The sequence below is a fragment of the Geotrypetes seraphini genome, chromosome 5 (assembly GCF_902459505.1).
Source record: "Geotrypetes seraphini chromosome 5, aGeoSer1.1, whole genome shotgun sequence".
In the NCBI taxonomy this organism is placed as follows: domain Eukaryota; kingdom Metazoa; phylum Chordata; class Amphibia; order Gymnophiona; family Dermophiidae; genus Geotrypetes; species Geotrypetes seraphini.
Genome location: NC_047088.1, coordinates 229,919,796 through 229,947,783, shown reverse-complemented (window position 1 = coordinate 229,947,783; position 27,988 = coordinate 229,919,796). Strand labels below are relative to the sequence as shown.

The 27,988-nt window shown below is 41.7% G+C and overlaps 1 protein-coding gene across 11 annotated transcripts in view; it reads left to right on the top strand.

Moving 5' to 3' along the window:
* KYNU (kynureninase) overlaps positions 1–27,988 on the top strand; it is a 461,407-nt gene that overhangs the window by 136,379 nt on the left and 297,040 nt on the right. For 4 of the 11 annotated variants that reach the window (XM_033945486.1, XM_033945487.1, XM_033945491.1 and 1 more), the window contains one exon: positions 23,972–24,155. The exons of 4 other annotated variants lie outside the window; for them this stretch is intronic. Coding sequence is in view for 3 of the 7 variants with exons in the window: in XM_033945483.1 (XP_033801374.1) it covers positions 24,050–24,155 (106 nt within the window). In the remaining 4 variants the exon portion in view is untranslated. The remainder of the gene's footprint in view (positions 1–23,971; positions 24,156–27,988) is intronic. 3 more of the 11 variants (XM_033945483.1, XM_033945485.1, XM_033945484.1) reach the window with 1 other exon arrangement.

The following is a 27,988-nucleotide window of genomic DNA, read 5'->3' as shown; positions in this document are numbered from 1 at the left end:
GTTCTTCAGCTCGGTTTAGGCGTTGTCATCCAAGAACCTCCAGATTTTTTCAGATTAAAAATTGCTATTCATCGGTTCCTGAGGAAACTACAAATTAAATTATTTTTCCAAGGGGAAAACGTACTAAGATCTGATGAATATAAAACCTCCATGATTAAGGTTAACTCTAATTGGATCCCTCCGGGACCCATGGACCCGGCTTTTGTTCACTTCAGAAGATCCTTATTTCCAGCTGCATTTAGCTGATATAAAAATTTCACATTGAGGGAAATGTAAAACAAACAAAAAAGAAAGTGTTAAGTTTTGTGTGTATATATATATACTTTTTCATCAAGAGCATTTCTATATATATATATATATATCTTTTTTTTTTTTTTTGTAGTCGGGGGTGGGGTACCCAAGGGCAACCAATGACAGTTTTAGAGGGTTCTAGAGTGGTGACCCATGAGCTACTAGAGATATTTGTGGGGTTAAGGATGGGAATCCTGCTTGGTCACCAATAAGATTTTTGGGAGGGTCTGGTGATGGGGTTATAGGGAGTCAGGAGCATGGGGCAGGAGACATACCTGTATATTTTTATACCCCTTCCTGTCAGTGCATGAGCCAATTTCCACCTTTGCCATGGCTGCTTTATCATGTGAGACCATCATGTTTTTGTGTAAAGATACTCTTTTGCTCTTACAAGCTTGTTTTTATATCATTACAGTGTCATAGCACTGGTTACATTTGAATGTTTTGTCTATCATTATGCTGTTTCTTTTGTATGGTCCTCATCATATGTCTGAAGTCTACGAGGCCAGGGCCTTGGCCCTTTTGCAGCAAAGAGAGGATGAGGAAGAAAAGGATTCTCAACCCCCCCCCCCCCCCATTCCGATGTGAAACTGGAGCGGGGAGCTTAGTCACAGCCTTTCTGCATCAGCATCCATGGAGCCAGCCTGAAACTGACTGAATTTATTTGTTTGCTTATTTATGTATGTATCTTGGCAGTAGATAATGGTAAAGCTTGAATGTCCCTCTCTATTTACTCTCCATGTTTCAAAATGAAATTGGATAAATTGAATTCATATTAATCAGTTATATTCCCTGGGTACTTGCTCCTCTGATATCTTTTTCCCAGATTTTTTTTTAAGAAGAATTAATTTCTGTATATACTGCTCAGCTCTGCATCTCACATCATATTACTTAAAGTTCTATCTGACTAGGTTCAAATTTTTATCTGTTATACATGGTGGCCAGTCATTCACTTTCACTTCCTGGGAAAATAGCAAAGATTAGGACATGGATATACTTTCCCCATCAGCAGGTTACACTTAGCCATAGACCTATCTTTTCTTTCATCATCTCTACTAATCTATTCTTGGTTGCCCTGGCAACTTCAAGAAAGCATCAACCTGTCAGGAAATGTGCATTGAGAAATCCTGCATAGTTCCCAAACAACTTTTTAGAGGGTAAGTGGCAGTGGCAGGATGTGTGTTGGGTCCCATGCTCACTGCAACAGAAAGAGGGACTAGAAAAATCGGTGTGTATGTGTGTGTGTGTGTGGGGGGGGGGGTGGGGGTCCTTTTCTTGGAATGGGGAAAAGAAATCAGGAAACCAGTGTGCATGTAAACAAATATATCCAAATAAGATTTTTGTTTCAAGACAAATTTTTGTCAGTCTACAAACCTTGGGGCCTATTTACTAACCTATAGTAAAGAGCAAATTTTTGTACAGTTTAATCAGAAAAATACCATGTGTTAGAAAATCCTGTAATAAACTTTATTTCACATTTCTGCAGTCAGGAATATAGTGGCTGCACCTGCAACAACACCAATGTAGCATATCCCAACTGAGACCCTTATCTGTTTAAGGACCAGTCCATCAATGTTACAGTAATTGCCCCTAGCTTTCAATCCTTTTAAAAATTGTAGGCCCCAACCCTTCAAAGTCCTCTTTACTATTTTGTTAGACAGAGGAATTACCCCTCAACCCAACCACCCCAAATCCTCATTACCCCCCACCCCCTTTATGAAGCTGTGCTAGGCTTTCTTATCGCCAGCTGCGGCGGTAAAAGCTCCAACACTCATAAAATCCCTATGAGCGTCGGAGCTAATACCGCCATGGCCGGCAATACAAAAGCCTAATGAGGCTTCATAAACTTTATTAGACATACAAGTGCCCCCTGAAAAATTTCCCAATCCTTTTACAATAAAGTCCGGGTGCTACTGAGCTCTTTGCATCTCCCTGTCCCTCTCTGGTGCATACCAGATGATCCCTGGGGTTTGGGAGGTAAGTCTATAATGAGTTGGATAGATTTAGGTAAGAAAACCACTTATTTTATTTATTTATTTAAAAAATTTATATACCGCATATTAACTATGCGGTTTACAAATTACATACAAATCATCTTAAAATCCATGTACAAACAATAAAAACAAATAACAAATAGGTATGACCAGTGTAACCAGGGTTAAAAGTTTAAAGTTACTTGAGTTAAAAAAAACAAGGTTTAAAGAAGATTTTAAAGGGTTTTTAAAGTAAAGAAAATCTGGAAGGTGATATCTGTGGGTTTTTTTTTTCCTAATTTGAGAAGTTTGGTTTGTGTATCTTTTGTATTGATGCAGTTTTAGTATTCTGTTGCTGATCTCCTGCACAGGTTTGCTGTCCTAGTGCCGAGATCGGCATCAGCTGGTGAACATTCTAACTGTCAGATTTGACAGTTGGGAGGGTGACTTGATTCTGAGTGGAGGTGGTTTGATTTCTGTGCCTTGTGAGAAGGTAATTATGGTGGTTTTATTTAAAATTTGAGAAGGATTGTGAAATTCTGGTTAAGGTTTGAAGTTTGGTATTGATGCTGGTATTGTTTGAGAGAGTCTCTGTGTGCTGAAGTTCTGAAGAGATTTTATGAGATGTCCTGTGATATTCGTCTATGACATGTTTTGAGAAATTATTGATAAAGCAAAGCTGTGAAACGGCTTTGGAAACTTTTCCTGGGAATATTTTCTGTAGAGGTTATTGAGATTTTGAATAAATATTTATATGTATGAAATGTTTAGTGAGAGGATGATTTTTTGTGATTATTGTGTATAGGAAATTTTGGGGAGGGAAATAGTATAGCGAATATCAATTATCTGGGGTTTTTTTTTTCCCCTAGCTAAGAAAGTATTTTAGGCAACTGTGGGGTTACTAGACTTAGGTTATAGGTTTTTTCTTATTGATTTGGTTTTATTTAGTGTAGTACATTAGTTCCTGAGAGCGAGGATCTACTAGCAACAGCGCGCCAACGTGGTACCCCTACATAGAAAAGACAGAAAACTTCAAATACACTTACCTGAGGAAGAAGAAGTCTGAGAAGCTGGAGGCTGTAAGATAAATTATTTAAAGAATCAGTTCTTAGACACAACAGTTAGTCATTTCTGGACAAAGAATTAAAAAAAAAACAAAAAACAATACTTATCTGACAAGCCTGTATAGTAACTGCTGTTGGTGAAACCCTATTAATAGGATCAAAAGAGATTTTATTGGGACATTTTGAGAACTGTACAGAAGTGAAGCTGAATTTCATTATCTAGTGTTGTTATATAGTATCTGGTTATTAAATTTTATTTCTAATCTTAGCTTAGAATCCTTAGTGCTTCTTTATATTTATTTTATCAAAGGTTTAAATAACATTTTTATTTCCAAGTTACATTACATTTATATATAATTTTTTAAATGTAAATCATTCCTTCTCCTGGTGAAAGGTTTCAATTAAACCCTTGGGTGTTCATGACTACAAACAAATTTTATTTCTAGAAGGGATACCTTTTTCCTTAGTCTGAGAAGGAAGGGGTTACACCAGGGAGACAATGATAAACCAACACATTTTTAGCATTTTCTTGGACTTCATCCTCTTAAAATTCCAGGAAAACATGAACAGACAATAGCAGGTCAGGTTTCAAACAAGATTAAAGCAGGAAGAAATTAATAACCATATGCAATTTTCAAAATTTTCTTGAAACTTATATAATAAAATTCCAGGAAAGCATTATCAAATGCAATGAGGTAATACCAGAGAAAGGCGTTTACACAGGAAGTCAAATAGTTGTGTTTTCAACATTTTCTTGAAATTAATCCTTCCAGCATAAAATCGCAGAATACCAGCCAGGGCATTACAGAGTTTAGCACCTGTCACAATCCTTACATGTAGCCCCAATCCTTACATGAGTGATTGACATCTTATTCTTTAAACTCAATTAAATGACAGTATCTTAATCATGTATGCATACTGCATGTAAATTATAATATATCAGCAATGCACTATTCTGTAATTACCGGTATGTGCGTACTTTGCAGGTGGGCATTCCCTTAAGAGAAGATTGGGCAGGTTGCAAAGTTACGTACATTCATAAACTATTGATAGAGATCACACCTGAAATATTGGAGTGGAACAGAGAAATGAGGAATAGGGGGCATACAGTGAAGCTACTATGTAGTAAATTTATCTCTTCACTCAATGTGTAATTAAACTCTGGAATTCATTGCCAAAGAATGTAGTTAAAGCAGTTAGCTTGGCAGGGTTTAAATAAAGGCATGGACTGTTTCCTAAAAGTCCATAAGCCATTATTAAGATGGACTTGGGAAAATCCATTGCTTATTTCTAGGTTAAGCAGCATAAATTTGTTTTACTCTTTTGGGATCTTGCCAGGTTCTTGTGACCCGTATAGTTCACTGCTGGAAACAGGATACTGGGCTTGGTTGACTTCCATTTTGTCCTAGTATAGCAATTTAGAGAGTGATACGGGAATGATTACCATGGTAATTACCACAGTAATGGGAAGAACTAACAAAAAAAAAAAAAATCCCCTGGTAATGGTAGACCGTTCCAAAGTAGTGCCACAGAAATGAGATTGTTATTGTGGCATTCTCATATCGGGGAAGCCCTCCCCAAGTTCCCATGTTTACCGGCTCCGCTCCTGAGGTCATGTGTCTCTCTTCAAGTTTAATGAGTCCCCAGAAGCAGCAGCGATTCCCACACGCTGCCTGCCATTGACCTGGAAACTTCCCCACTGCCCCAAAGAAACAGGAAGTCACTGCAGAAGGTGAAGCTTCCATGTCAGCGGCAGGCAATGTGTGGGAATTGCTTCCACTGCCGAGGACTCATTTAATGGAATTTGGAGCTTTGCAGGGCGGCTTTCTGTAGGAACCTGGCAGCTCTCCTGACTCATCTCATCCCAACTGGCAAGAGCGTGCGTGTCTTGAAGGTACAATATAGCAAATGAGTGCTCTGAAGTATTGGTGTGTATGTCTATGTGTGCATGACTTTGTGGCATGTCCTCTTCCCTTGCTGATGGTAGCTGGGACCAATGATTCATACAGTTCATCTTATTAACCACAGAAATACTTGGGAAACACAGTGATTGCCGGCAGCACCCATGAGAATGATCAGTTTTGAACTCTTCCACTTCTACCTGAAAAATGCAAGTCTGTTGGACGTTTAGGGGTATATTCACTGGATATGCTGTATTCTGTCCATGCTTTGACATGCCTGTTGTTACTTGAGAGAGATGGGTTCATGTGCCTAGTGTTGTTCAGCCTAGGCAGATGAGGCCTGTTTTTTTTTTAATCTACTGGTTTATTCTAATCTAATCTAATCTTCCATTTGTGAGTCGTACAAACCTATACAAGCTCAAGGCGACAGATCAAAGAGGAAGAGGGAAGGGGCTCGGAGAGCAAGGGGAGGTGCCTAGGATGAGGAGATGATATACAGAAGCTGAAACAGTTAGTTGTCAAAGAGGCGAGTCTTCAGGTTTTTCTTGAATGCGGTATAATTTTTCTCCTTCCTGATTGCTTCTGGGAGGCCATTCCAGGTTTTTACACCCAGATAAATTAGCATAGTGGAAAATTCGTTTGTAGTGGAGGTATTTTGTGGATGGCAAGTTTAGTTGAATTCTGTTAAGGATTCTTCTTGATGTCGACCAAGCAGTAGCGAATATTGACAGTGAATCAATCATTTAATTATTTACTTTGAAAATGTGATTGCAAGGACTGAGTCCTTATGAAACAGTAAAAATACTGCTGGGATTTCTTGCATTTTTCCTGTTTTTTTCCTTGTGTGAAATCCATTTGATGTGACAATCAATGCCCTCTCTAAAGACTTTCAGGGTTCATGCACATTTTTTTTTTTTGTGTGTGTGTGTGTGTGTGAGCAACAAGTTCTAAAAACCAACAATTTTCAAGATTTGTAAATATTTTTGTGGGCAACCATATAAAATCTGTGAGTGACACTCCTAGAATTTATAAGCAATTGCTCATGTGCTCAGCTTAGAGGGAACTTAGGTGACAATTGACCTTTTTTTTTTTTTCTTTCGATAATCATCCTTGGTTCCTAAAACCTGGTAAAGAAAGCAGCAAATTATCCTTTGGTTAATGGAACTAAATAGTCCTTTTCTATATTACATATTTGGATTCTAACATATCTTATTTGAGAGTTATGTAGTAAACGTTTCACAGGGTTTTACTAGGTTCATAAAAATTGATCTATGCACTATTTTCTAAAACGCATGCTTAAAAAGAAACACATTAACACATACATTTTCAGATTTATATTTTACTCATAACATTTTCAGAAACAATATAATATGTTCTTAGATGCATTATGTAAAATTATATAAAACTAGTCTTTAAGCCTGTTATATTGATGGGTGCTAGAATAGATATGTGTGTCTGTCTGTCTTTCTCTCTCTTCTTGGCCACTTTCGGTCTGTCTTTCTTTCTGTCTCTCTCTTTCCTCGGCTGTCCACCACCACCCCTTGCCTGATCCCCCTGTCCAGCAGTAGCCCTTCTCCCTTCCTTTTACCTTCTCCGTGTCCAGCAGCATATGATGGAAGTGATAGGCATGCAAATTTGCTTCATGCATATTCATTAGGGCTAGCCTGAAAACCCAATTGGCCTGGTGTTCCTCCAGGACAGGGTTGGGAACCACTGATCTATATTATATTGTATTATATTTACATATGTAAGATTTCTTCTTTAAATACATTACATTACATTAGTGAATTCTATTCTGCCTGTACCTTGCAGTTCTAGGCGGATTACAAAAGAGCTAACTGGACATTTCCAGGATAGTTACAATTTTTTGTTACAAGTGAGATAAGAAAGCTGGATATTTCCAGGAGAAATTGCGAATTCAATGACAAATAAGATAAGTGGACATTTCCAGGCAATATTACAAATAGGATAACAATTGGGAAAGCTGGACATTTCCAGGAGCTTTACATTTTAGGGACTGTAATCTTGGTTGATATTTAGAAGAGGAAAAGATTACCAAAGAAGTGGAGGCTTTGAGAGGGGATTTTACCAAGGAGGAGAGGAATGAGAGTGAGAGTTAAGATGTCTGATCAAATTTCTTGAATAGCAGGGTTTTGATCTCTCTTCGAAATGTTTTGAGGTTGCTCATTGTTGTCAGCAGGTTGGAAATGGAGTGGTCGAGTTTTGCTGCTTGTGTCGCAAGTAGGTTGTCAAACATCTTTTTGCGCTGTGTACCTTTGAGTGGAGGATAGGTAAATGGGGTCAGAGTTCTTCTTTGTCTAGTAGTGAGGGTCTGATTTAGGCGGTTTTTAAGATAGGGGGGGGCAGAGACATTTAATGCTTTGAATAATAGGCAGTAAAATTTGAATTGAATTCATGCCTGTATTGGTAACCAGTGTGAGTCTAGGTAAGCAGTGGTGATGTGGTCATATTTTCTCAGTGAGTAGATCAATCTGAGAGCGGTGTTTTGTATAAAAATTATTGAAAAAAAAAGGAATCTTATATAACTAGTCTTTAAGCCCGTTACATTAACGGGTGCTAGAATATATGTATGTCTGTCTTTCTTTCTGTCTCACTCCCTGCCCTTGTGTCTTTCTTCTTTTATTTCTGTCTCCCTCCATCCTATTATTTGTCTTTCTTTCTATTTGTCTCTCTTTCTGCCCCCTATGCAGCATTTATCTCCCCTTGTCCACTTTCCTGTACAGTAGCCATATCAGCATTCCCTCCCCCTCCATTTCCTTGTGCATCAGCATTTAACCCCTCCCTACTTCCCTGTGCAGCATTTTCCTCCCTCGGGCTAGAATATATGTGTGTGTGTCTGTCTTTATTTCTTTCTCTCTCTGTCTCCTTAGCCACTTTTTCCTGTCCATTCTCCCTTCTTTTTACCTCCCCTGTGTCCACGACCACCCCTTCACTGCTCCCCTTATCCAGCAGCAGCCCTTCTCCCTTTGTTTTACCTCCCACCTGTCCATCAGTAACTCTTCCTTCTCCCCCTGTCCAACAATAGGCATCCCTTCCTTTTTCCCCCTGTCCATCATCACCTCTTCCTGCTCCCTCTGTCCAGCAGTAGGCCTCCCTTCATTTCCCCCCCCCGTCCATCAGCATCTCTTCCTGCTCCCCCTGTCCAGCAGTAGGCCTCCCTTTATTTTTTTCCCCCTGTCCATCAGCATCTCTTCCTGCTCCCCCTGTCCAGCATTAGGCCTCCCTTCATTTTTCCCCCCTGTCCACCACCACCTCTTTATTGCTCCCCTTATCCAGCAGCAGCCCTTCTCCCTTTGTTTTACCTCCCCCCTGTCCATCAGCACCTCTTCCTGCTCCCCCTGTCCAGCAGTAGGCCTCCCTTCATTTCCCCCCCTGTCCATCAGCAGGTCTCCCTTAATTTCCCCCCCTGTCCATCTGCACCTCTTCCTGCTCCCCCTGTCCAACAATAGGCCTCCCTTCCTTTTCCCCCCCTGTCCATCATCATCTCTTCCTGCTCCCCCTGTGCAGAGTTTTTTAATTACTCGGATAGAGTCCTTGCGCCCCCCCCTTCCCTTCCCTTGTAAGTCGGCGATTCAAGAAGCCTGTGCAGCAGTCTTCACACGCTGCTTCGGGTCCTTCTACTGCGCTTATTTGCTCTGCCGCGTCTCTGATGACACCATCAGAGACGCGGCAGAGCAAATCAGGGCAGTAGAAGGGCCTGAAGCAGCGTGTGAAGACTCCTGCACAGGCTGCTTGAATCGCCGGGTAGGTATTCGGGTCAGCGGCAAGGGAAGGGGGGTGAGCGGCAAAGAACTCCTCTGGTCTGTTGTGGAGGGCGGCCTGGCTCGATTTATTAATTCGTTGGGGGGGGGGAATGCGCTGTGTTGGGGGGAAGGGTAGGCAGACGCGGGGACCGTCCAGTTCGAGAGAGGAGCCGGGGGTGAGAAAGGCCGCCGCAGCTATGGAAATTTTTTTTAATTTGAAAGCCGCCGCCGGGGCCGCGCATGCGCAATTGTTTTTTTCGCGACAGCTCAGGGAACACGTTTTTTTTAGTGCGCATGCGCGGCTTACCATTTTATTATATTAGATAACAAGCAGTGCATATATCAGACCATATAATGGTAGACTGTGCTCTCCTTTCACAACTTATGGAGAAATTCTGCCTCTCTGCCACGAATTCTTTCATTGGATGTAACTCTTTTATTGTCTTAAAAAATGCTCATCTTCCACTTTTAGTTACTCGCCTTAGAAACATAGAAACATAGAACATGACGGCAGAAAAGGGCCACGGCCCATCTAGTCTGCCCTCACTAATGGCCCACCCCCTAACTACTTCCATGAAGAGATCCCACATGCCAATCCCATCTTTTCTTAAAATCTGGCACGCTGCTTGCCTCAATTACCTGTTGTGGAAGATTATTCCAGCGATCAACCACCCTTTCGGTGAAGAAATATTTTCTGGTGTCGCCATAAAATTTCCCACCCCTGATTTTCAACGGATGCCCTCTTGTTGCTGTGGGTCCTTTAAGGAAAAAGAGATCCTCTTCCACCTCGATACTGCCTGTGACATATTTGAACATCTTGATCATGTCTCTCCTCTCTCTGCGTTCCTCGAGTGAGTACAGCTGCAACTTACCCAGTCGTTCCTCATACGGGAGATCCTTGAGTCCTGAGACCATCCTGATGGCCATTCGCTGAACCGACTCAACTCTCCGCACATCTTTTTGATAATGCCTTCATCCAATTTTTCTCAGATATCCCTATTAGGCTTTACTCTAGGCCATAATACCTCTTTGTCCTCTAAAGAACTACGCTCTAAAGCCTACCAGAGATCTAAAAGATCTACAGTCTCTTGGTCCTCCAAAATCACCTGGTCCAGCTCTAATACGGAATGGGCCCAATATTTCAGTTGGATCCTTCGACCAATTGCATCCACCAATTTATCTCAATCTCTCTACTTTCTCCACTATAAAGCTCTTTGGACACCTATTAAAATGTTTCAGGCTGGACTCTGTGATAATAACTCTTGTTGGCATTGCACTACAGATCTTAGACTTATTGCACATGATATATTCCTGCCCTATCATTCAAGATTTTTGGTCCCAGGTTTGGAGGTATGTTCTCAAGGTCTTACCTATTTGCTCCTCACTTAATCCAGCCATCATTATTTTCACATCCCTTGCTCTCACTGATGAGCTGGATAAATGGCAACGATCTCTCTTTAACATCCTCATTGCTCTCACAATCCAAATGATTTTACATACCATGTTTTTCACTCCATAAGATACACTTTTTCCCCCCAAAAGTGGGTGGAAATAAGGGTGCATCTTATGCAGTAAATACCGCCCTCCCCCCCAGTACCTTTATGCAATCCTGGGGTCCAGCGCTGCATCGGCAGCCTCCCCTGCTGGACAGCCGCCCGAGTCCCCATCTGCCGCGGCAGTGAGAGGCAGGAACGAGCCATGAATGCGCCTGTCTGGTTCTACGCCGCCGCCTGAATAATGTTGTCAGTTGGGTCCAGCGCTGCATTGGCAGGCTCCTCCATTTGCCACCCGAATGGTGCCATTGGTTCTTGCGAGACTCGCAGGAGCTGACAGCACCATTCAAGCAACAGCGCAGGACCAGGCAGGCGCTCTCGGGGATTGCGCCTGCCTTTCACTTCCGCTATAGATGGGGAACCTGCCAATGCAACGCTGGACATTCGGGCGGCGGCACAGGACCAGGCAAATGTGCTCGGGGCTCGCGCCTGCCTCTCACTGACACGACAGATGGGAACTCAGGCGGCCATCCAGCAGGGGAGGCTGCCGATGCAGCGCTGGACCCCAGGATTGCAGAAAGGTACTGGGGGGGTCTTGCAGAAAGGTACCAGGGGGGAAGGAGGAAGGGAAGGGGGGGGGGGGGTCCTGCAGAAAGATACTGGAGAAAGGGCCCTCCTGCTGGAATTATAGTAAATTAATCACTAATTTAAATTTACAACAAATGTACTGCTGAGGCAAGGGGCCTAGTGCTGGACATGTGAATTGCATAAAAAAAAATTTAAAAAGAGGAAATAAAAATGTAACGGTATTAGAGATGTGCATTTTCCAAAGCTAAGCAGGAAACAGAAAGACTTCCCTGCATTCCCTGTGCCCTGTCTCTACCTGCTTGCCAGCCACTAAGTACTGCCCTACATCCTGTCCTCGCCTGCCCTGTCCTGGTCTACCACTAGACCACAAGAGGGGGGACAGGGGACAGAAACTGGCAGGGAGGGGGGGACAGGGTGCAGAGTCTGGCAAGGAGTGTGCAGTTGGGTGCAGAGCCTGGCAGGGAGAATTTGGTTCAGAATGTTTTTTTTTTTTTCCTTGTTTTCCTCCTCTAATTCTAGGGTGCGTCTTATGGTCAGCTGCGTCTTATGGAGCGAAAAATACGGTAATTGGAAGTCAGCTGACCTCCTCAATATTACTTTTTGGTGGAACATGATTCTTTTAATTTAATCCATTTATATGAATCCAAAGCTGCCACCTTCTCCCATAGGCAATCTGTCATTGACAAAATTTGGGCCCCCATTCTGAATTTTTCAAGTTAATAATTAACATTCCTCTATTCCTGTATTATGCTTTGATACTCCTGTTCTCTTATTGACAATCTTCTTGTTTTTCCTTTCTTTCCCATTTATATGGCTACTGCCCTTATATCTGACACTTAGGCCCTCTTTTACTAAGGTGCACTAACCGATTAGCGCGCACTAAACGCTAACACGTACATGTATGGACACGTTAGCATTTAGCATGTGCTAATCGGTTAGCGCACCTTAGTAAAAGAGGGGCTTAGTTGAGTATACCATAGGTTATTCCCCCCCTCATCCCTGGATCCGAGTTCCTTTATGTGATACATTTCACTGCACTAAATGCCCTTTTTTTCTCTTTTCAAGTTACCTGTTATTTGGAGGTTTGATCATGTATATATACCTCACCACTCCTAACTCATTACTAATGTCTCTTTTGTATGGTTGAAATGTATATATTGATCACCTCTATTTTCGTTCAATGTGTTCTTTTTCCTTCTGAATTTCTATTTTTTTTTTATAAAAATTTTATGAACTAAAAACAAGCAGTGCATATCACCAATAATATAACCAAATGAGATGGCAAACTTGCACAGCTACTACAATGTTAGGAACTTTTAAATGTATAATATCTTCTAATACTCCAGCTACTTCTGTTTATAGTTCATGACGGCGCTGACAGTTGTATACCAAATCAAAGTCAAATGTAAGCATGGTGATTGACAGACAGAATAAGATTGATAGTTTTGCATTATTTATGCAGACATCTTTACAACAGGCTTTGCCCAATGAAATAGTTTTCTTGAAATCTGCCTCTCTGAAATGTGGATAAATTTAGGTGCATGAAACTTACTTGCATGTCTACCCAAAGTGAATAGAGGCATTCCTGGATATGGGGTGCAAATGGATTTTATACCATCGAATCCTCCAGGGTATGCATTTAAATTAGTCCAGAAAAAAAAGTGCACTCCAAAGAGCAGGATTAAATGTAAGTATACAGATTGGGGAAATTTTCAGAGCTGAAATAAAAGCATAAGAATCCTGTTTCCAACAGTGGCTAACCCAGGTCCTAAATACCTAGCTAGATCCCAAATAATAAAACAGATTTTATGCTGCTTATCCTAGAAATAAGCAGTGGATTTCCCCAAGTCATCTCAATAATGTCCTATGGACTTTTCTTTTAGGAAATTATCCAATCCTTTTTTTAAACCCCGCTAAGCTAACTGGTTTCATCACATTCTCCAGCAACAAATTCCAGAGTTTAATTACACACTGTGTGAAGAAATATTTTATCCGGTTTCTTTTAATCTACTACTTAGTAGCTTCATTGAATGCCTCCTAGTCCTAGTATTTTTGGAAAGAGTATATAAGTGTTTCATATCTACCCTTTCCACTCCACTCAGTATTTTATAGACCTTTATCTTATCACCCCTGAGCCATCTCAGTTTGAAAATTCATCAGAGTCCACACATGCAATTTTTAAAATTTCTTCCGAAAATATGTAGGTTCATATAAAAAACATCTTCAAAAATATTCATATCTCGTTAGTGTGAGCTATATACAAGCCACTGCCGAGCTCTATATTTCAAATGGAAAATAATCTGATTGACTTATAATGAATGCATCTTGGGATGCTTATACTAAGTGAGTTCAGAATTTCCAGTTATATCACATTAGTTACACAAATTAACATGGTATCTGCAAAGTCTGTCCAGTAACTGGTGGGGACCTGCCCAGCATGTTCCCTTTTAATTGCTGCAGGGAAAAGGTATTTTACTGTGGGTTACATGCACAATAGACAGTTTAGATGTACTTAATACAATCTAAGACTGCATTAGGTAATCCATGGTAACAATTAACACATGCTATGTTACCATGCAATGATTGCAAGGTGCAGTCTATACCCATTCCTCACCCCTTTTCACACATTGAGGAGGCAAATCTACAAATACTAGTGTAACACAATATCAGCGTGTCCAATATTTACACGCCCACAATTAAACCAGCCATAGAAATGGTTCAAATCTGTGATTCTTAAATCAGGTTTTCAAAATATCCCTAATGAATATGCATGAGGCAGATTTGTATGTCTGTCACTTATATTATATGCAAATCTGCCTCATGCATATTCATTAGGATATCTTGAAAACCTGACTGGCTGGGAGTCCCCCAGGGCAGGTTTAAGAACCACCGGTCTAAATGCTAATGTCTAAATGTGGTAGGGAAACACATAAGTTTTGCACGTAAGTGAGAGCTCCAACTTGCTTTAGCCATATATATGCCTCTCATATGTACACACTATGGTGCTTTTTTTATTTAACTGTGTTAGGCCTAGTGCCTAGTGCAGCAAAAACGGCTTGATGTGAGACAAGTGAAGTGTTTTGCCATCTGTTATTTTAAATATGTGTGAGGAGTGTGTGGCGCAGTGGTTGGATCTACAGCCTCAGCACCCTGGGGTTATGGGTTCAAACCCCGCGCTGCTCCTTGTGACCCTGGGCAAGTCACTTAATCCTCCATAGCCCCAGGTACGTTAGATAGATTGTGAGCCCACCGGGACAGATAGGGAAAATGCTTGAGTACCAGATTGTAAAAAACGCTTAGATAACCTTGATAGGCGGTATATAAAATCCTAATAAACTTGATAAACTTGAAACTTGAGTGTGCTAAGTCCATTTGCTAGTTCACCTAAGTAAGGTGCACCATTATCGAACAGTGCTTCATCACACTGCTGGAACTTGCACGGGTAAGTGAGCATGTTATGTGTGTAAATGCTGTTAAATTAGACATGTAACACAAAAAGTGTGTGCAAATGCAAGCTCCTAGATTACAGAATTATCCTTTTACCCTCAGATTCTATATGTGTCATAATCCTAGTAAAGGGACCAAGTCTTAGAAATTGAGTTATTCAGCTAAGTAATCAAGAAGATGCTGATTCAAATGCAACACACCACATCTTTCTATCATTTCATTTGCCAGAGATATACCGTTTCAATAAACTAAAAAGTTTTAGTTATAAATAGAGCCCAGCTGACATTGTTGTCTCATTTCTCAAGTAAGCGTGCACTAAGACGGGCCCAGATGCACTAAAGTCAGTGATTGTCTAATGATCGTCGCTAAACTAGTTTTGACTGGTTTAGCAACAATTGGATTTGCTGACCCGATGCACAAAATGGCTCACCACATGGTTTTGTGCATGATCGTTCATTCTCTGATCCGGCCATGCAAACAAGGTCATTAATATAGAAATGCCATGTAAACGAGGCGAGAGATTGATGCTCTAACATGGCTTCTCGATGCGCAAAAAGAAGTGATTGCTTTTAGAGATCCGAACGATGCGACTCGTCAAGACCAGTTGCTTACCTATCCTACTTGTAGGCCCTCTTTTACAAAGGCGCGCTGTAGGGGTATTTCCTTGTTTGCACCTGAAGGTTAGGCCTCTGACATCATGAAGCCTGAACCATCATTTAAGCCTGATCCATTGTCTGCAAGAAATCTTTCCAGCATGAACCTTGCAAGAAGAAAAAGAAGAAAACATCTTTGCTGTTTCTGCCTGATGCATTCTGGATATGTACCAGAATGCTATTCTAGTCAAGGACATCCATCTATGCCTTCATGCTCAGACTGTGTGAATCTTGGGGGAGTTAAACTCCTATGCTGTGCTTATCTATCGAAAGGTGCCTGTGTCTCCTAGCCTGTATGAGACTTTATACAGAAAGGCTATTCATCTAAGTTCTGTTTCTGGATTGGTCCGAAGAAGTCATCTGACGAGATCCAAGTGAAAAGATGCTAATTATAGTTAGTCTGTGTTTAGGTGTGGGTGAACTTACATCTCATCACAGATGTTCTGCACGCACCTCTCTTTTATAATAATTAAGACCTGAACAGTTACCTCGTGTGACTCTCTGCCTGAGAGAGTATGAATCGGACCTTAAACAGATATGAATTCCATCACATCAAGGAAACCTTTGCTGCCAATAAATTATATCTGCGCCAGTGGCGGACAAACACTTGTTTCTGTAACCAAAGGATTTCTATATCAGCTAAGCTGAGGAGAAACATCTTCCGTTTCACCTGATTTAGTGCCAAGGCCTAATTGGATGGTGAGATAAGGAACTTATTATCTTATCAGGTGGGGTTAGATAAAGTATCCGATTGTGATATAGGATAAGGCTTGTAAAGCTACTTTTGGTGATAACTGTAATAGATTGCTGCTAATCAGGAATTGTTATTATAAGGAATTGTTTAGTGTGTGTAAGAATTAGTTTTACTAATTTATCTAGCAAGTGTGTTGTGATAATCATGTATTGAGTTTCATATATGTATTCAAATATTTTGTGAACAATATTTAGATATTGCTGCTGGCTTGTGAATTATATTTTACTATTTTCATAATAAAAGTATTTCTCATTAGCCTTGGTCTGGTCGTGTAAATAGGCAAGAAAGCTGAACCTGGATGAGGCACTGATGTAACTGATTAGTGGACTATAAATCTTTCTACAGATTGGGGGCTTGTCCGGGATCGTAAATCTTTCTACAGAACTAAGCATTTTAGCGCAGATTTAGCGCACGCTAAATCAACGTGTGTGCTAACTACTAACGCATCCATAGGATGACATGCACGTGTTAGCGTTTAGTGTGTGTTTAGTGTGAGCTAATATTTAGCACACGCTTAAAAGCTTAGCGCACCTTTGTAAAGAGGGGGATAGTTCAGCCCAGAAAGTAATATATTTAGTCATTTATTTATTTAAGAATTTATACTCCACTTAAACCTAAGCTGTTCACAAGGTACATACATAATCATAAATAACAGTACAATAAAGAACAATTTACATTTAACAAAAGTTCTCCAGGATTACTATCATGAGTGAAAATTTAGGAAAAAGCCTCCATAAATAAAGTTGTTTTCAATGTCCTTTTACATTTCTGAATGTATGAAAGCAGCCTAAGTGGTCCAGTCAAATTATTTCATAAAATCATCCCTGCCGCTGAGATTATTGAAGCTCTTATTTTCTCATAGTATACACTAACGAGCCCTTCACTAGTCAACTTTAACATCCCCTCTGACCACTAGGGTCTATATGGTTGGTACACTTTCAACACCTAAGTCAGATACTAGGGAATCCCATACCCCCTCTTTTACTAAGGTGCGTTATGTTTTGTAGTGCATGCTAAATATAAGCACACACTAAACATGCGCTAAATGCTAACGCGTGCATGTTATCCTATGGACGTGTTAGCATTTAGCATGCATGTTGATTTAGTGTGCGATATATGCACACTAAAATGCTTAGCGCATCTTAATAAAAGAGGGCCTTAGTGTATTACTTTGAAAATCAACACAAGGACTTTGTGAACAATCCAATGTTTTATTGGTAGCCAATGGAGTTGTTACAACAGTGGGGTAGTATGATCAAATCTGCTCCCTCCATAGATTAATTGTGCTGCTGCATTTTGTACAATCTGTAATGCCTTACGTCTTGCAGATGCTGTCCCCAAATATTCTAATTGGCTGGTTCTTTGGCTTTGCTGTCGCTATACACAATTTAATTATATCTTTTGGAGAGATTTGTTTTTTTTCTCTGACTTAGTCATTTCTCCTACTGGGTTACTTTTGGTGTAAAATCCTCAAATATAGTGCATTACAGTAATCTGATCTCTGAATGATAACTATTTGAACTACAATCTGAAAATTGTAATTTCATAACATCGATTTTAATCTACTGAACACTCGTATCTGGAAGAAAGCAGACTTGACCATAGCCGATACCTGTTCTTTCAAGCTTATAACATACCATATTTTGTTTTAATGGGCATAGATGCTGTGTGTGTGTTACGTACACACAATATCTGTCCCATTAAAAAAAAAAGTGAGCCAAACCACCACCCCCTCCCCCACACACAATGTCAACTGTGGATCCTGGAATACCCTCGATGATGATGATTGCCCCATGACAGTATCGCATTCAGAGAGGCAGGAGGGATGCCCACCCACTCCCTCCTGCCTCAGCAAACCTGGTTGTGTATCTGGGCCACCTGGACCCTCCCCTACAATCCCCTCCTACTCTTCCCCGGCACTCCCCCATGCTCCCTCTGACACTCCCCACCCTACACAAAGATCCTCCTCCCACTACCCTACCAACAATACCCCAAAGGACAGCCCTGTTGGTCTGGTGGGTTGGAGGGATCAACTCAGAAACCCCCCCAGCTCAAGCAGCCTCCCCCAGCCCCTCCTCTATACCTTGTTATAGAAGCCGGCAAGAGGGATGCCTACTCCCTCTTGCCTGCAGATCTGCCTCTTTGAAATTATGGGCCTTCCCCACATGACAGTGTCATAGACAGATTTGCGCATCCGGCAGAGACACCAGAAATGTAGGCCAGGGTTTTCCAGGCCTACATTTCCAGCGCCTATCTAGCCATGAATCGTGCCTACATAGGCACTTTATGATGCCTAACACCACTTCTGGTATTAGCCACATCCAAATAATGCCATTAAATGCCGTAAAGCAACTATGTAGGTGTGATTTCATTGCCTTTTAATTAAATACTCAGCAACTCATTTCTTAGTATTGCAAAAGAAAGTGAAATGAAACAAAAATCCATACGAAAAAGGAAATTATCGCTGAAAAATAGCTGGAAAGCGATGACCACAAATGATCGCAGTCTAAGCAACAAAGTTCATGATCTGCAAGCCCTGATGTTAGAGGCAGATCTAGATATTGTCGCTATCACAGAGACATGGTTCAGTGAATCACATGGATGGGATGCAAACATACCGGGATATAACCTTTTTAGGAAGGACAGAGATGGTCAAAAAGGTGTAGGAGTAGCTCTCTATGTAAAGATCAATATCCAAGCGACCAAAATGCAAAGGACCTGGGGAGAGGAGGAAGCGATATGGATCGCTCTGAAAAGAGAAGATGGAACTTCTATCTACGTGGGTGTAGTCTACAGACCTCCGACTCAATCGCAGCAAATTGATAAGGATCTGATTGTGGATATACAGAAGTTTGGAAGGAAAGAGGAGGTTCTGCTGTTGAGAGATTTCAACCTGCTGGGTGCGGACTGGAATGTTCCGTCTGCGGAATCGGAAAGAAGTAGGGAGATTGTGGATGCTTTTCAAGAGGCTCTGCTCAGACAAATGGTGATGGAACCCACAAGGGAAAAAGCGATATTAGATCTGGTCCTCCCAAATGGAGAGAGTATCTCTAATGTTCGAGTGGGTGCTCACCTGGGAAGTAGCGATCATCAAACGGTTTGGTTTGATATAAGGGCTAAAGTGGAGAGCGGCCGCACGATACTTAAAGTCCTAGATTTCAAACATACGGACTTTAATGCAGTGGGAGAGTACCTGAAGAAAGAGCTTTTAGGATGGGAGGACATAAGAGAAGTGGAAAGACAGTGGTCTAAGCTGAAAGGAGCGATAAAAATGGCTATGGACTTTTATGTGAAGAAAATCAATAAAAACAAGAGAAAAAGGAAGCTGATATGGTTCTCCAAACTAGTGGCGGAGAAAATAAAGGCGAAGGGGTTGGCGTTTGTGAAATATAAAAAAAACAAGAAGAGGAGTGCAGAAAGGACTACAGGGTGAAATTGAAAGAAGCCAAGAGAGAGACACGTCTGGCGAAAGCACAGGTGGAAGAACAAATGGCTAAAAATGTAAAAAAGGGAGACAAATTTTTTCTGATATATTAGTGAAAGGAGGAAGATGAAAAATGGAATTGCTAAACTAAAAGATGCTGGGAACCGATATGTGGAGAGTGATGAAGAAAAAGCAAATGTACTAAACAAATACTTCTGTTCTATGTTCACAGAAGAAAATCCTGGAGAAGGACCAAGATTGTCTGGCAAAGTTACATAAGAAAATTTAGTACATTCTGTGCCGTTCAAGGAGGAGAGTGTTTATGAGCAACTTGAAAAACTGAAGGTGGACAAAGCGATGGGACCAGACGAGATCCATCCCAGGATACTAAGGGAGCTCAGAGAAGTTCTGGCGAGTCCTATTAAAGACTTGTTCAACAAATCTCTGGAGATGGGAGTGATTCCGGGGGGTTGGAGGAGAGCGGATGTGGTCCTTATTCATAAAAGTGGTCATAGGGATGAAGCAGGAAACTACAGGCCAGTGAGCCTCACTTCAGTTGATGGAAAAATAATGGAAGTGTTGCTGAAAGAAAGGATAGTGTACTTCCTTGAATCTAATGGGTTACAGGATCCGAGGCAACATGGTTTTACAAAAGAAAAATCGTGCCAAATGAACCTGATTGAATTTTTTGATTGGGTGACCAGAGAGCTGGATTGAGGACATATGCTAGATATAATTTACTTAGATTTCAGCAAAGCCTTTGATACAATTCCTCATAGGAGGCTGTTGAACAAACTTGAAGGGCTGAAGTTAGGACCCAAAGTGGTGAACTGGGTTAGAAACTGGCTGTCGGACAGACGCCAGAGGGTGTGGTTAATGGAAGTCGCTCGAAGGAAGGAAAGGTGAGTAGTGGAGTCCCTCAGGGTTCAGTGCTGGGGCCAATCCTGTTCAATATGTTTATGAGTGAAATTGCTGAAGGGTTAGAAGGAAAAGTGTGCCTTTTTGCAGATGATACTAAGATTTGTAACGGAGTAGACACCGAAGAGGGAGTGGAAAATATGAAAAAGGATCTGCAAAAGTTAGAGGAATGGTCTAATGCCTGGCAACTAAAATCCAGTGCAAAGAAATGCAGAGTAATGCATTTGGGGATTAATAATCGGAAGGAACCGTATATGCTGGAGACAAGCTGATATGCACGGACGGGGAGAGGGACCTTGGGGTGATAGTGTCCGAAGATCTAAAGGCGAAAAAACAGTGTGACAAGGCGGTGGCTGCTGCCAGAAGGATGCTGGGTTGTATAAAGAGAGGGATAGCCAGTAGAAGGAAGAAGGTGTTGAATGGCCCTGTACAGGTCATTGGTAAGGCCCCACTTGGAGTATTGTGTTCAGTTTTGGAGACTGTATCTGGCGAAGGACGTAAGAAGACTTGAAGCGGTCCAGAGGAGAGTGACGAAAACGATAGGAGGCTTGTACCAGACGACATATGAGGAGAAACTGGAAGCCCTGAATATGTATACCCTGGAGGAAAGGAGAGACAGGGGAGATATGATTCAGACGTTCAAATACTTGAAGGGTATTAACGTAGAACAAAATCTTTTCCAGAGAAAGGAAAATGGTAAAACCAAAGGACATAATGTGAGGTTGAGGGGTGGTAGATTCAAGGGCAATGCTAGGAAATTCTACTTTACGGAGATGGTGGTGGATGCCTGGAATGCGCTCCCGAGAGAGGTGGTGGAGAGTAAAACTGTGACTGAGTTCAAAGAAGCGTGGGATGAACACAGAGGATCTAGAATCAGAAAATAATATTAAATATTGAACTAAGGCCAGTACTGGGGAGACTTGCACGGTCTGTGTCTGTATATGGCCGTTTGGTGGAGGATGGGCAGGGGAGGGCTTCAATGGCTGGGAGGGTGTAGATGGGCTGGAGTAAGTCTTAACAGAGATTTCGGTAGTTAGAACCCAAGCACAGTACAGGGTAAAGCTTTGGATTCTTGCCCAGAAATAGCTAAGAAGAAAAAATTAAAAAAAAAAAAATTTAAATTGAATCAGGTTGGGCAGACTGGATGGACCATTCGGGTCGTTATCTGCCGTCATCTACTATGTTACTCTTTATTTTTACCATTTTTTGCTGTTTTAAATTCTGTTTCTCAATAAACTTAGTTGCTAGTAGGGCGCCTACCACACCTAAGCTTCAGCACCATTTATAGAATACCCCCCTAACTGCTTAACATATTTTATTGTATAGAAAGGAGTCCTAAAATCACAAGCAATAAGGAATGCTCATGGGCTCAGCCATGGACATATTAATTTGGCTGAGCGCTCTTGAGTGGGGTAAAGTGATATAAAGGAAAGTGGGAAGGTTAGGGTTAATAGAGAGGTGGTAGGAAGGATTTTTTTGGGACTGGGATTGGTGGAAAAGGAAAGTGGAGGTGGGACTAAATGTGTGAGATGAGAGGGTAGGTTTGGCGGGATTTTATTCTTGGAGGGTAGGCATGGATGCATGGTGGTTAGGCTGCTGGTGGGTTGGGGATTTATTATTTTTTTGTCCCACCCTTCTACCCCAGAATGTGGGGAGAAAACAGTGGTAGGCTTTGTGGGGGAGTTGGTGGGGAGGTCGCTACTTGCAGGAATTTGAAGGGTGGTTGTTGAGGGACACTCTGTTGAGTAATGAAAGGAGATGTTGATTCGCTAGAGTGCGACACCACCTCAAGCAAACTACCCTTTCTTTATCTGCCTTGTATCCATTTTTTGCTTGAATGTTGGTTGAACTTATGTTTTTGCTTATTGCCTCCCTTGTTATGTTATGGTTTTTTTTTTTTTTTTAATTTTCTTTTAATATATTATTGTAAACTGCTTAGACTAACTGTGGTTGTATTTGTGGTATAGACCAACAACCCGCAGGTCTCTCTTCCTTATAAAAAAGATACCCAGCATTGCATCAAAATAATATGAAGTACATAGCTGAGTGATTGACCAGCTCGATCCTGCATCAATCCATGTCCAATAGAGTTGTTGGTCTATGATGTATTATTTGAATGTATTTGTGGTATATCAAATAAATTGAAACTTTATTCAGCGACATCATGGGCCTGTGGAGTGGAGAGTTCCATAACAGCTAGTTTGATGCTGTCTAGCTGGACTGGGAAATAGACAAAAGGAGATTTACATGGTTAATGCTATGTTTTTTTTATTATTATCATGAGGGATTGTAATATTTTTGAAATTTTTTTTTAAAAGGTTTAATAAAACCATGGCCGGGGTTCTGCCACTATAAATTGTGTCAGTTATATTTTTGGTTTTCCAGGAAAAGGCTTTTTGGGGAAGTAGTGGTGGTGAGTGAAGGCGAGTATGTGTGAATGCTTAAGTTAGGTATATCTTTCATTCAACAGCTTCATTTCTCTTGCTCTGAAAGTCAGTTTCCTGTAATAGCTGCCAAATGTTTACAACATCTTAAGTGCAACTGGCAAAAGGTTTAACTCTGCAATTAGCTCCTTCTAGACTTTTAATTCTCGCTGAACACTGCAACCCTAGAGAAACCTTGTACATTATTTAAATCAATGTGCTTTTAATAGGAACACCCAACTTACTATTTAATGATACAATTAAATAAAATTGAATGTTTACTAAATTAATCTTGGGAAATGTTTGCAAAATAAGAATAATTTGAAGCCTGGATTCCAGTTTGACCTGGCAAAATGTTGTTCAGTGCTTTTTTTTTTTTCTTAATTATTGTTTCATATATTCATTTCTCCATTTCATTTAATACAAACTCTAGCTGTCATATAAAGCCACTGAGCAGATCTCACTACATGGATAATTAGGGATCATTTCGGATATTTGGAATGCAATTTTTTTAAATTATCCGCAAGCCTGACCTTAGATTTCCAAGGAGAAATTTCTTGTACAATTTGGCTTTGAAAATTGAGACCAATGGAGGCATTCATGCTGGGTTTTACTAAACAGCGCTAGAGGTTTTTAGCGCAGGCCGGCGCGGTAAATGCTCCGATATTCATAGGAATTCTGTGAGCATCGGAGCATTTATCTCACCGGCCTACATTAAATAGAATGAGATGGGAGAGTGTGGCCCAGTCGTTAAAGCTATACCCTCAGCACCCTGAGCTTGTGCGTTCAAACCCACACTGCTCCTTGTGACCCTGGGCAAGTCACTTAATCCCCCCATTACCTCGGGTACATTAGATAAAGTGTGAGCCTGCCAGGACAGACAGGGAAAAAATGCTTGTGTACCTGAATAAATTCATATAAACCATTCTGAGCTCCCTTGAGAGAACAGTAGAGAAAATGAAATCTATAAATAAAAACCTCTAGCACCATTTAGTAAAAGGAACCTTCAGATACTTTACTGCTGTGGTCTTTTCATCTGCTTTGGAGCATACAAAGTATACATGTGAAAGTGCACACAGATTTCAAAATGTGAACAGCATGGATATTTTTACCCCTATGGTTGGTGTTGGGGGAGGGGGGATTTTCATACATAAGCATCTATCTATGTCAAAAAATGTGAAAATGACAAAGATTATCCTTTCTTGTGCACTCAACATCAGTATTTCATAGATGCTGATCTAAAGCTTTATTTATTAAATTTTTTTATTTATTTTCAAGGTCTCATTTGCTGCCAGCTCATGTTGCTATAATTCCAACAGTGGCATCAAGAGTAACCTTCCTTTCCCATCTGAATAGGACAAGGGGCATGTCAGGGAGCTGCTGAACCGTCATATAAAGCAAGGGCACGCAACAGAGGAGACGACTTGCTTGAAGACTCAAGGCTGTTCTTACATCCACTTCAGTAAATATTGTTCCATATTTTAAAATTCTTTACTAAAGTGTGTGCTCACTGGTAATCTAATCAATTGACAGAAATACAAATGATTCCAATTGATAACCATAAACAAAGCCCAGTCATATTGTAGGGGCTAGAGCAGGGGTGGGCAACTCCGGTCCTCGAGGGCCGGAATCCAGTTGGGTTTTCAGGATTTCCCCAATGAAGATGCATTGAAAGCAGTACGTGCAAATAGATCTCATGCATATTCATTGGGGGAAATCCTGAAAACCTGACTGGATTCCGGCCCTCGAGGACAGGAGTTGCCTACCTCTGGGCTAGAGCCTTGCCTATATAGCTGACAGCCTCCCGTAATTCAAAACTCAGACGGAGCCAGATTCTGCAAATGGCGCCAAAATCAGCCGGTACCTTCAAAAACGGTGCCAGTCGTGTGTGAATCGAGTTGCAGCGCCATTGGCAGAATCACGGCTTCCGTCAAAGGTAGGGGCCAGAAATGTAGGCCAGGGTTTAGAAGGCCTACACTTCCAGCACCTACCTTTGACAGAGAATTGCACCTAGCAGCGCCTAATGCCAATTCTGCCCATAAACACACCTAGCGCCACAGGCACTTCCCAGCACCTGCTTGTTTTTTGTTGTTGTTTTTTTTAATGAAACATAGTTACTTTGCCAATTAAAGCAATTAAGTTAGGCGGCAATACGGCCCCTACCGCCACCTAACTGACAGTGCCATTTTGAGAATCCAGGCCCAAATGTTTCAAGCAACATGAATTTTTGCCTCAAGATTTGCCAATGCCTGCGACCCACTTTGGCTGATGTAAGAGATGGGAAATCATCGATCATATAGTTCTTCTGCAGAGATATTATCTTCTGGTCAAGTCAACCCAGCTGCTTCATAGGAAAGGCCTCAGAACTAAGGTCACAAGAGTGACTGGAACCCTTATTTCCAAGAACTGTACCTTAGGATGGACAATTTTGTGTTTTTCAACTCAGAATGACCAGAATCAGTGACATAGTGAAGGGGGGGAGAGGCGATCCACCCCAGGCGCTATCTTGGTGAGGGCGTAGTCACCCATCCTCCTCTCCGCCTCCCAGCCCCTCCCCCACTGCCACATGTGCATGCCACTTTCCTTCTCCTGTACCTCTGCAACGTTCCTGGCGTGAGCAGCAAACCCCAACCTGCTGTCGCACCAGCGTCGGTTCTTCCTCTGATGTCACTTCCTAGGAAGCAGCGTGCACATGGCAGGAGGAGACGGGGGTGGAGTGTGTGAAGATGTTGGGGGGGGGGCTGAAGTAGGCCGCTGTCCATGCCTACCTCAAAGGAGACCTCACACGCTATATACTGATTTCAATAAGTATGTATTTATTTATCCAATCAATAACAGCATACAGAAATAAAGCATTCAGCATATAGCGTAACAGAAAATGTGATCTTCAGGCCTGAAGATCCTCTGATGTCTGTTCTGTTCACTTCCTCCTAAAGGCCTGGGTTTTATACATTTCTAGGTGGCCAACACCACGTTGGCCTAAATCACATGTTACATCTTTATTGGCTATTTTCCTATGCATCACTACCTAACTAAATTCATTTATTGGCTTGTTCACTTGCGTCATGTTATACGTTCTCTCTGTTTACCGTAAGACCTAACCTTTTCCCGTAAATGCCTCTTCCCTATACCATATAAGCAATTCCGAGCATCAAACCCCCTCCCAACTGTGGTGTCTTAACACATTTCTAGCATCTGGTGTTAGATGATAATTCTTGAGAATTCTATCTTCTGGCCATGGGCTGTTTTCCTCTTTCTTGAGAATTCTGTCTTCTGACCATGGGCTGTGTTCATCTTTGCATGATATCTGGCTGGGTGCGGCCCTAATGCCAAACCTCAGCATTAGGACCTGTTATTTTCTCTCAAGTTTCACTGACACAGTAGCTAACTTAACTTAAAGACAGGGTATTTCCCCATCCTTGTATGCCTTCTGGTAAATGGTGTGAAATATCTTTTCACAGTTAATCTACTGTTTCTATCAGCTGCAGAGATAGATAAGATAGATGTCAGTTGCAGAGAGAGAGAGAGAAAAGTTTCTGTGAGTTCTAGTTTTTCTTTTTATCCTACTTCAACTGTTCTATCTCAGGACTTACAAGGATTTTTCCATATCAGAATTTTCCATAATCCTTCTCCATTCCATCTCCCTCCTCCACTCAGGGCAGAGAAGAGGGTGGAAGAGGGACGTCACCGCCTTGGGTGCTTCTCACCTTTGCTAAGCCACTGGCCAGACTAGAATGAATTGTTTACCTTACCTTCAGAAATGTTGCCCTTGACAGAACCATATAAATGAGGCATCCCCAGGGATCAGAAGTGCTCTGGTGCTATCAGGAGCTGCCATTGTCTCATGTGCTCCCCTTTTTTTGAATGCCTAAATCGGCCCATTAGTTTCTCTTGGTCCGTAGAACTTCTCTGTAGATGTAGAGCAGATTAGAGAGTTGCGCGGAGACAGAAATCCCACCCATCCCCATCTGTCCCCATCAGGATCCTTTCCATCCCCACCCGTCCCCGCCAGAATCCTCTTCGTCTCCACCCATCCCCGCAAGGAATTACCGCCATCCCCACCCGTCCCCATAAAAAGCAGCAATTACTTCTGACAGGATCATCAATTCCACAGTTTCTTTTGCTGTTTTCCTTGTGGAATCTCTTTGGTGGAACCCTTTTTTTGTTTTCTGTTCAGGTAATTAACTTATAAACCCCCTCTTTTACTAAGGCTGACGTGCCCATTATATTATATGGACGAACCCTGCTTCCAAAGCCTTCCATCCCCATGGGATTCCCGCGGGACCCGCGGGATTCCTGTGATCCCAGTTCCCATGCAGACTTCTAGAGCAGATGCCTTATACTAGACTAACCTTCCCACTCCATTAATTTATTTGAATTTCTCTAACAAGACTCTGCAGAAGAAATGCTCACTGCCACTCTTATGGAGGGGAATTGTTGGAAGGGGGAGTTTAAGTTTTTCCAGTGGGAGGTTGTTGTTCATACGGAGGGTGGTGGCATGGAGGGGCATATTTGAAAAGTTATCTAAGTCCAAATTGGGCTGCTTTGCCGATAACATTAAAAAAAAGACAATCCGTCCATCGGAGAGCCATTTTTGAATAGGAGAAATGTATTGTGAGCTTTACAGGAATAGAAAATACAATTGCTTTACCTGATTTTACACCACAACAATCACATTCCAGCCTGCAGGTGTCTCGTATTTTTGGCACAGTAGGCATTGGGTTGTTTCTGGGGAGCTAATATGAGCTACATGAAGTTATATTGCAACACACATAGAAACATAGAAGATGACGCACCCCCAAGTCTACTATCCTAGGGATCCCACTCCTGGTGACAGGTTCCCTTGGCTTAACCCTCTAAGGGATCCCACATGGGCATCCCATTTGCTTTTAAATTCTTGCACGCTGTTTGCCTCGATCACCTGCACCAGGAGCTCGTTCCAAGGATCAACCACTCTCTCGGTGAAGAAATATTTCCTGGTGTTGCCATTTCCTGGTGTAAACCCTATATTGCAGCACTGTGAATGTAAACTGTAACTCTTCCTGAGCTCTTTGGGGAGGACGGGATACAAATCTAAATAAATAAATAATTTACATCACAAATGAAAAAAGTGGAATGGGATATGGACCTGGATTCCCTTGTGCACATCCCACTGCAGAGACCACTAGGAAAATCCAGGGACCCGCTTGCTGCTCTGTTGGGCATGCCCACAATACCTTCAGCTGACAGAGGACATGTCCGGGTTTACCTGGAAGTCTGGTAATCCTAGTCCCAGAAAGACTCAAAAGTTCCACC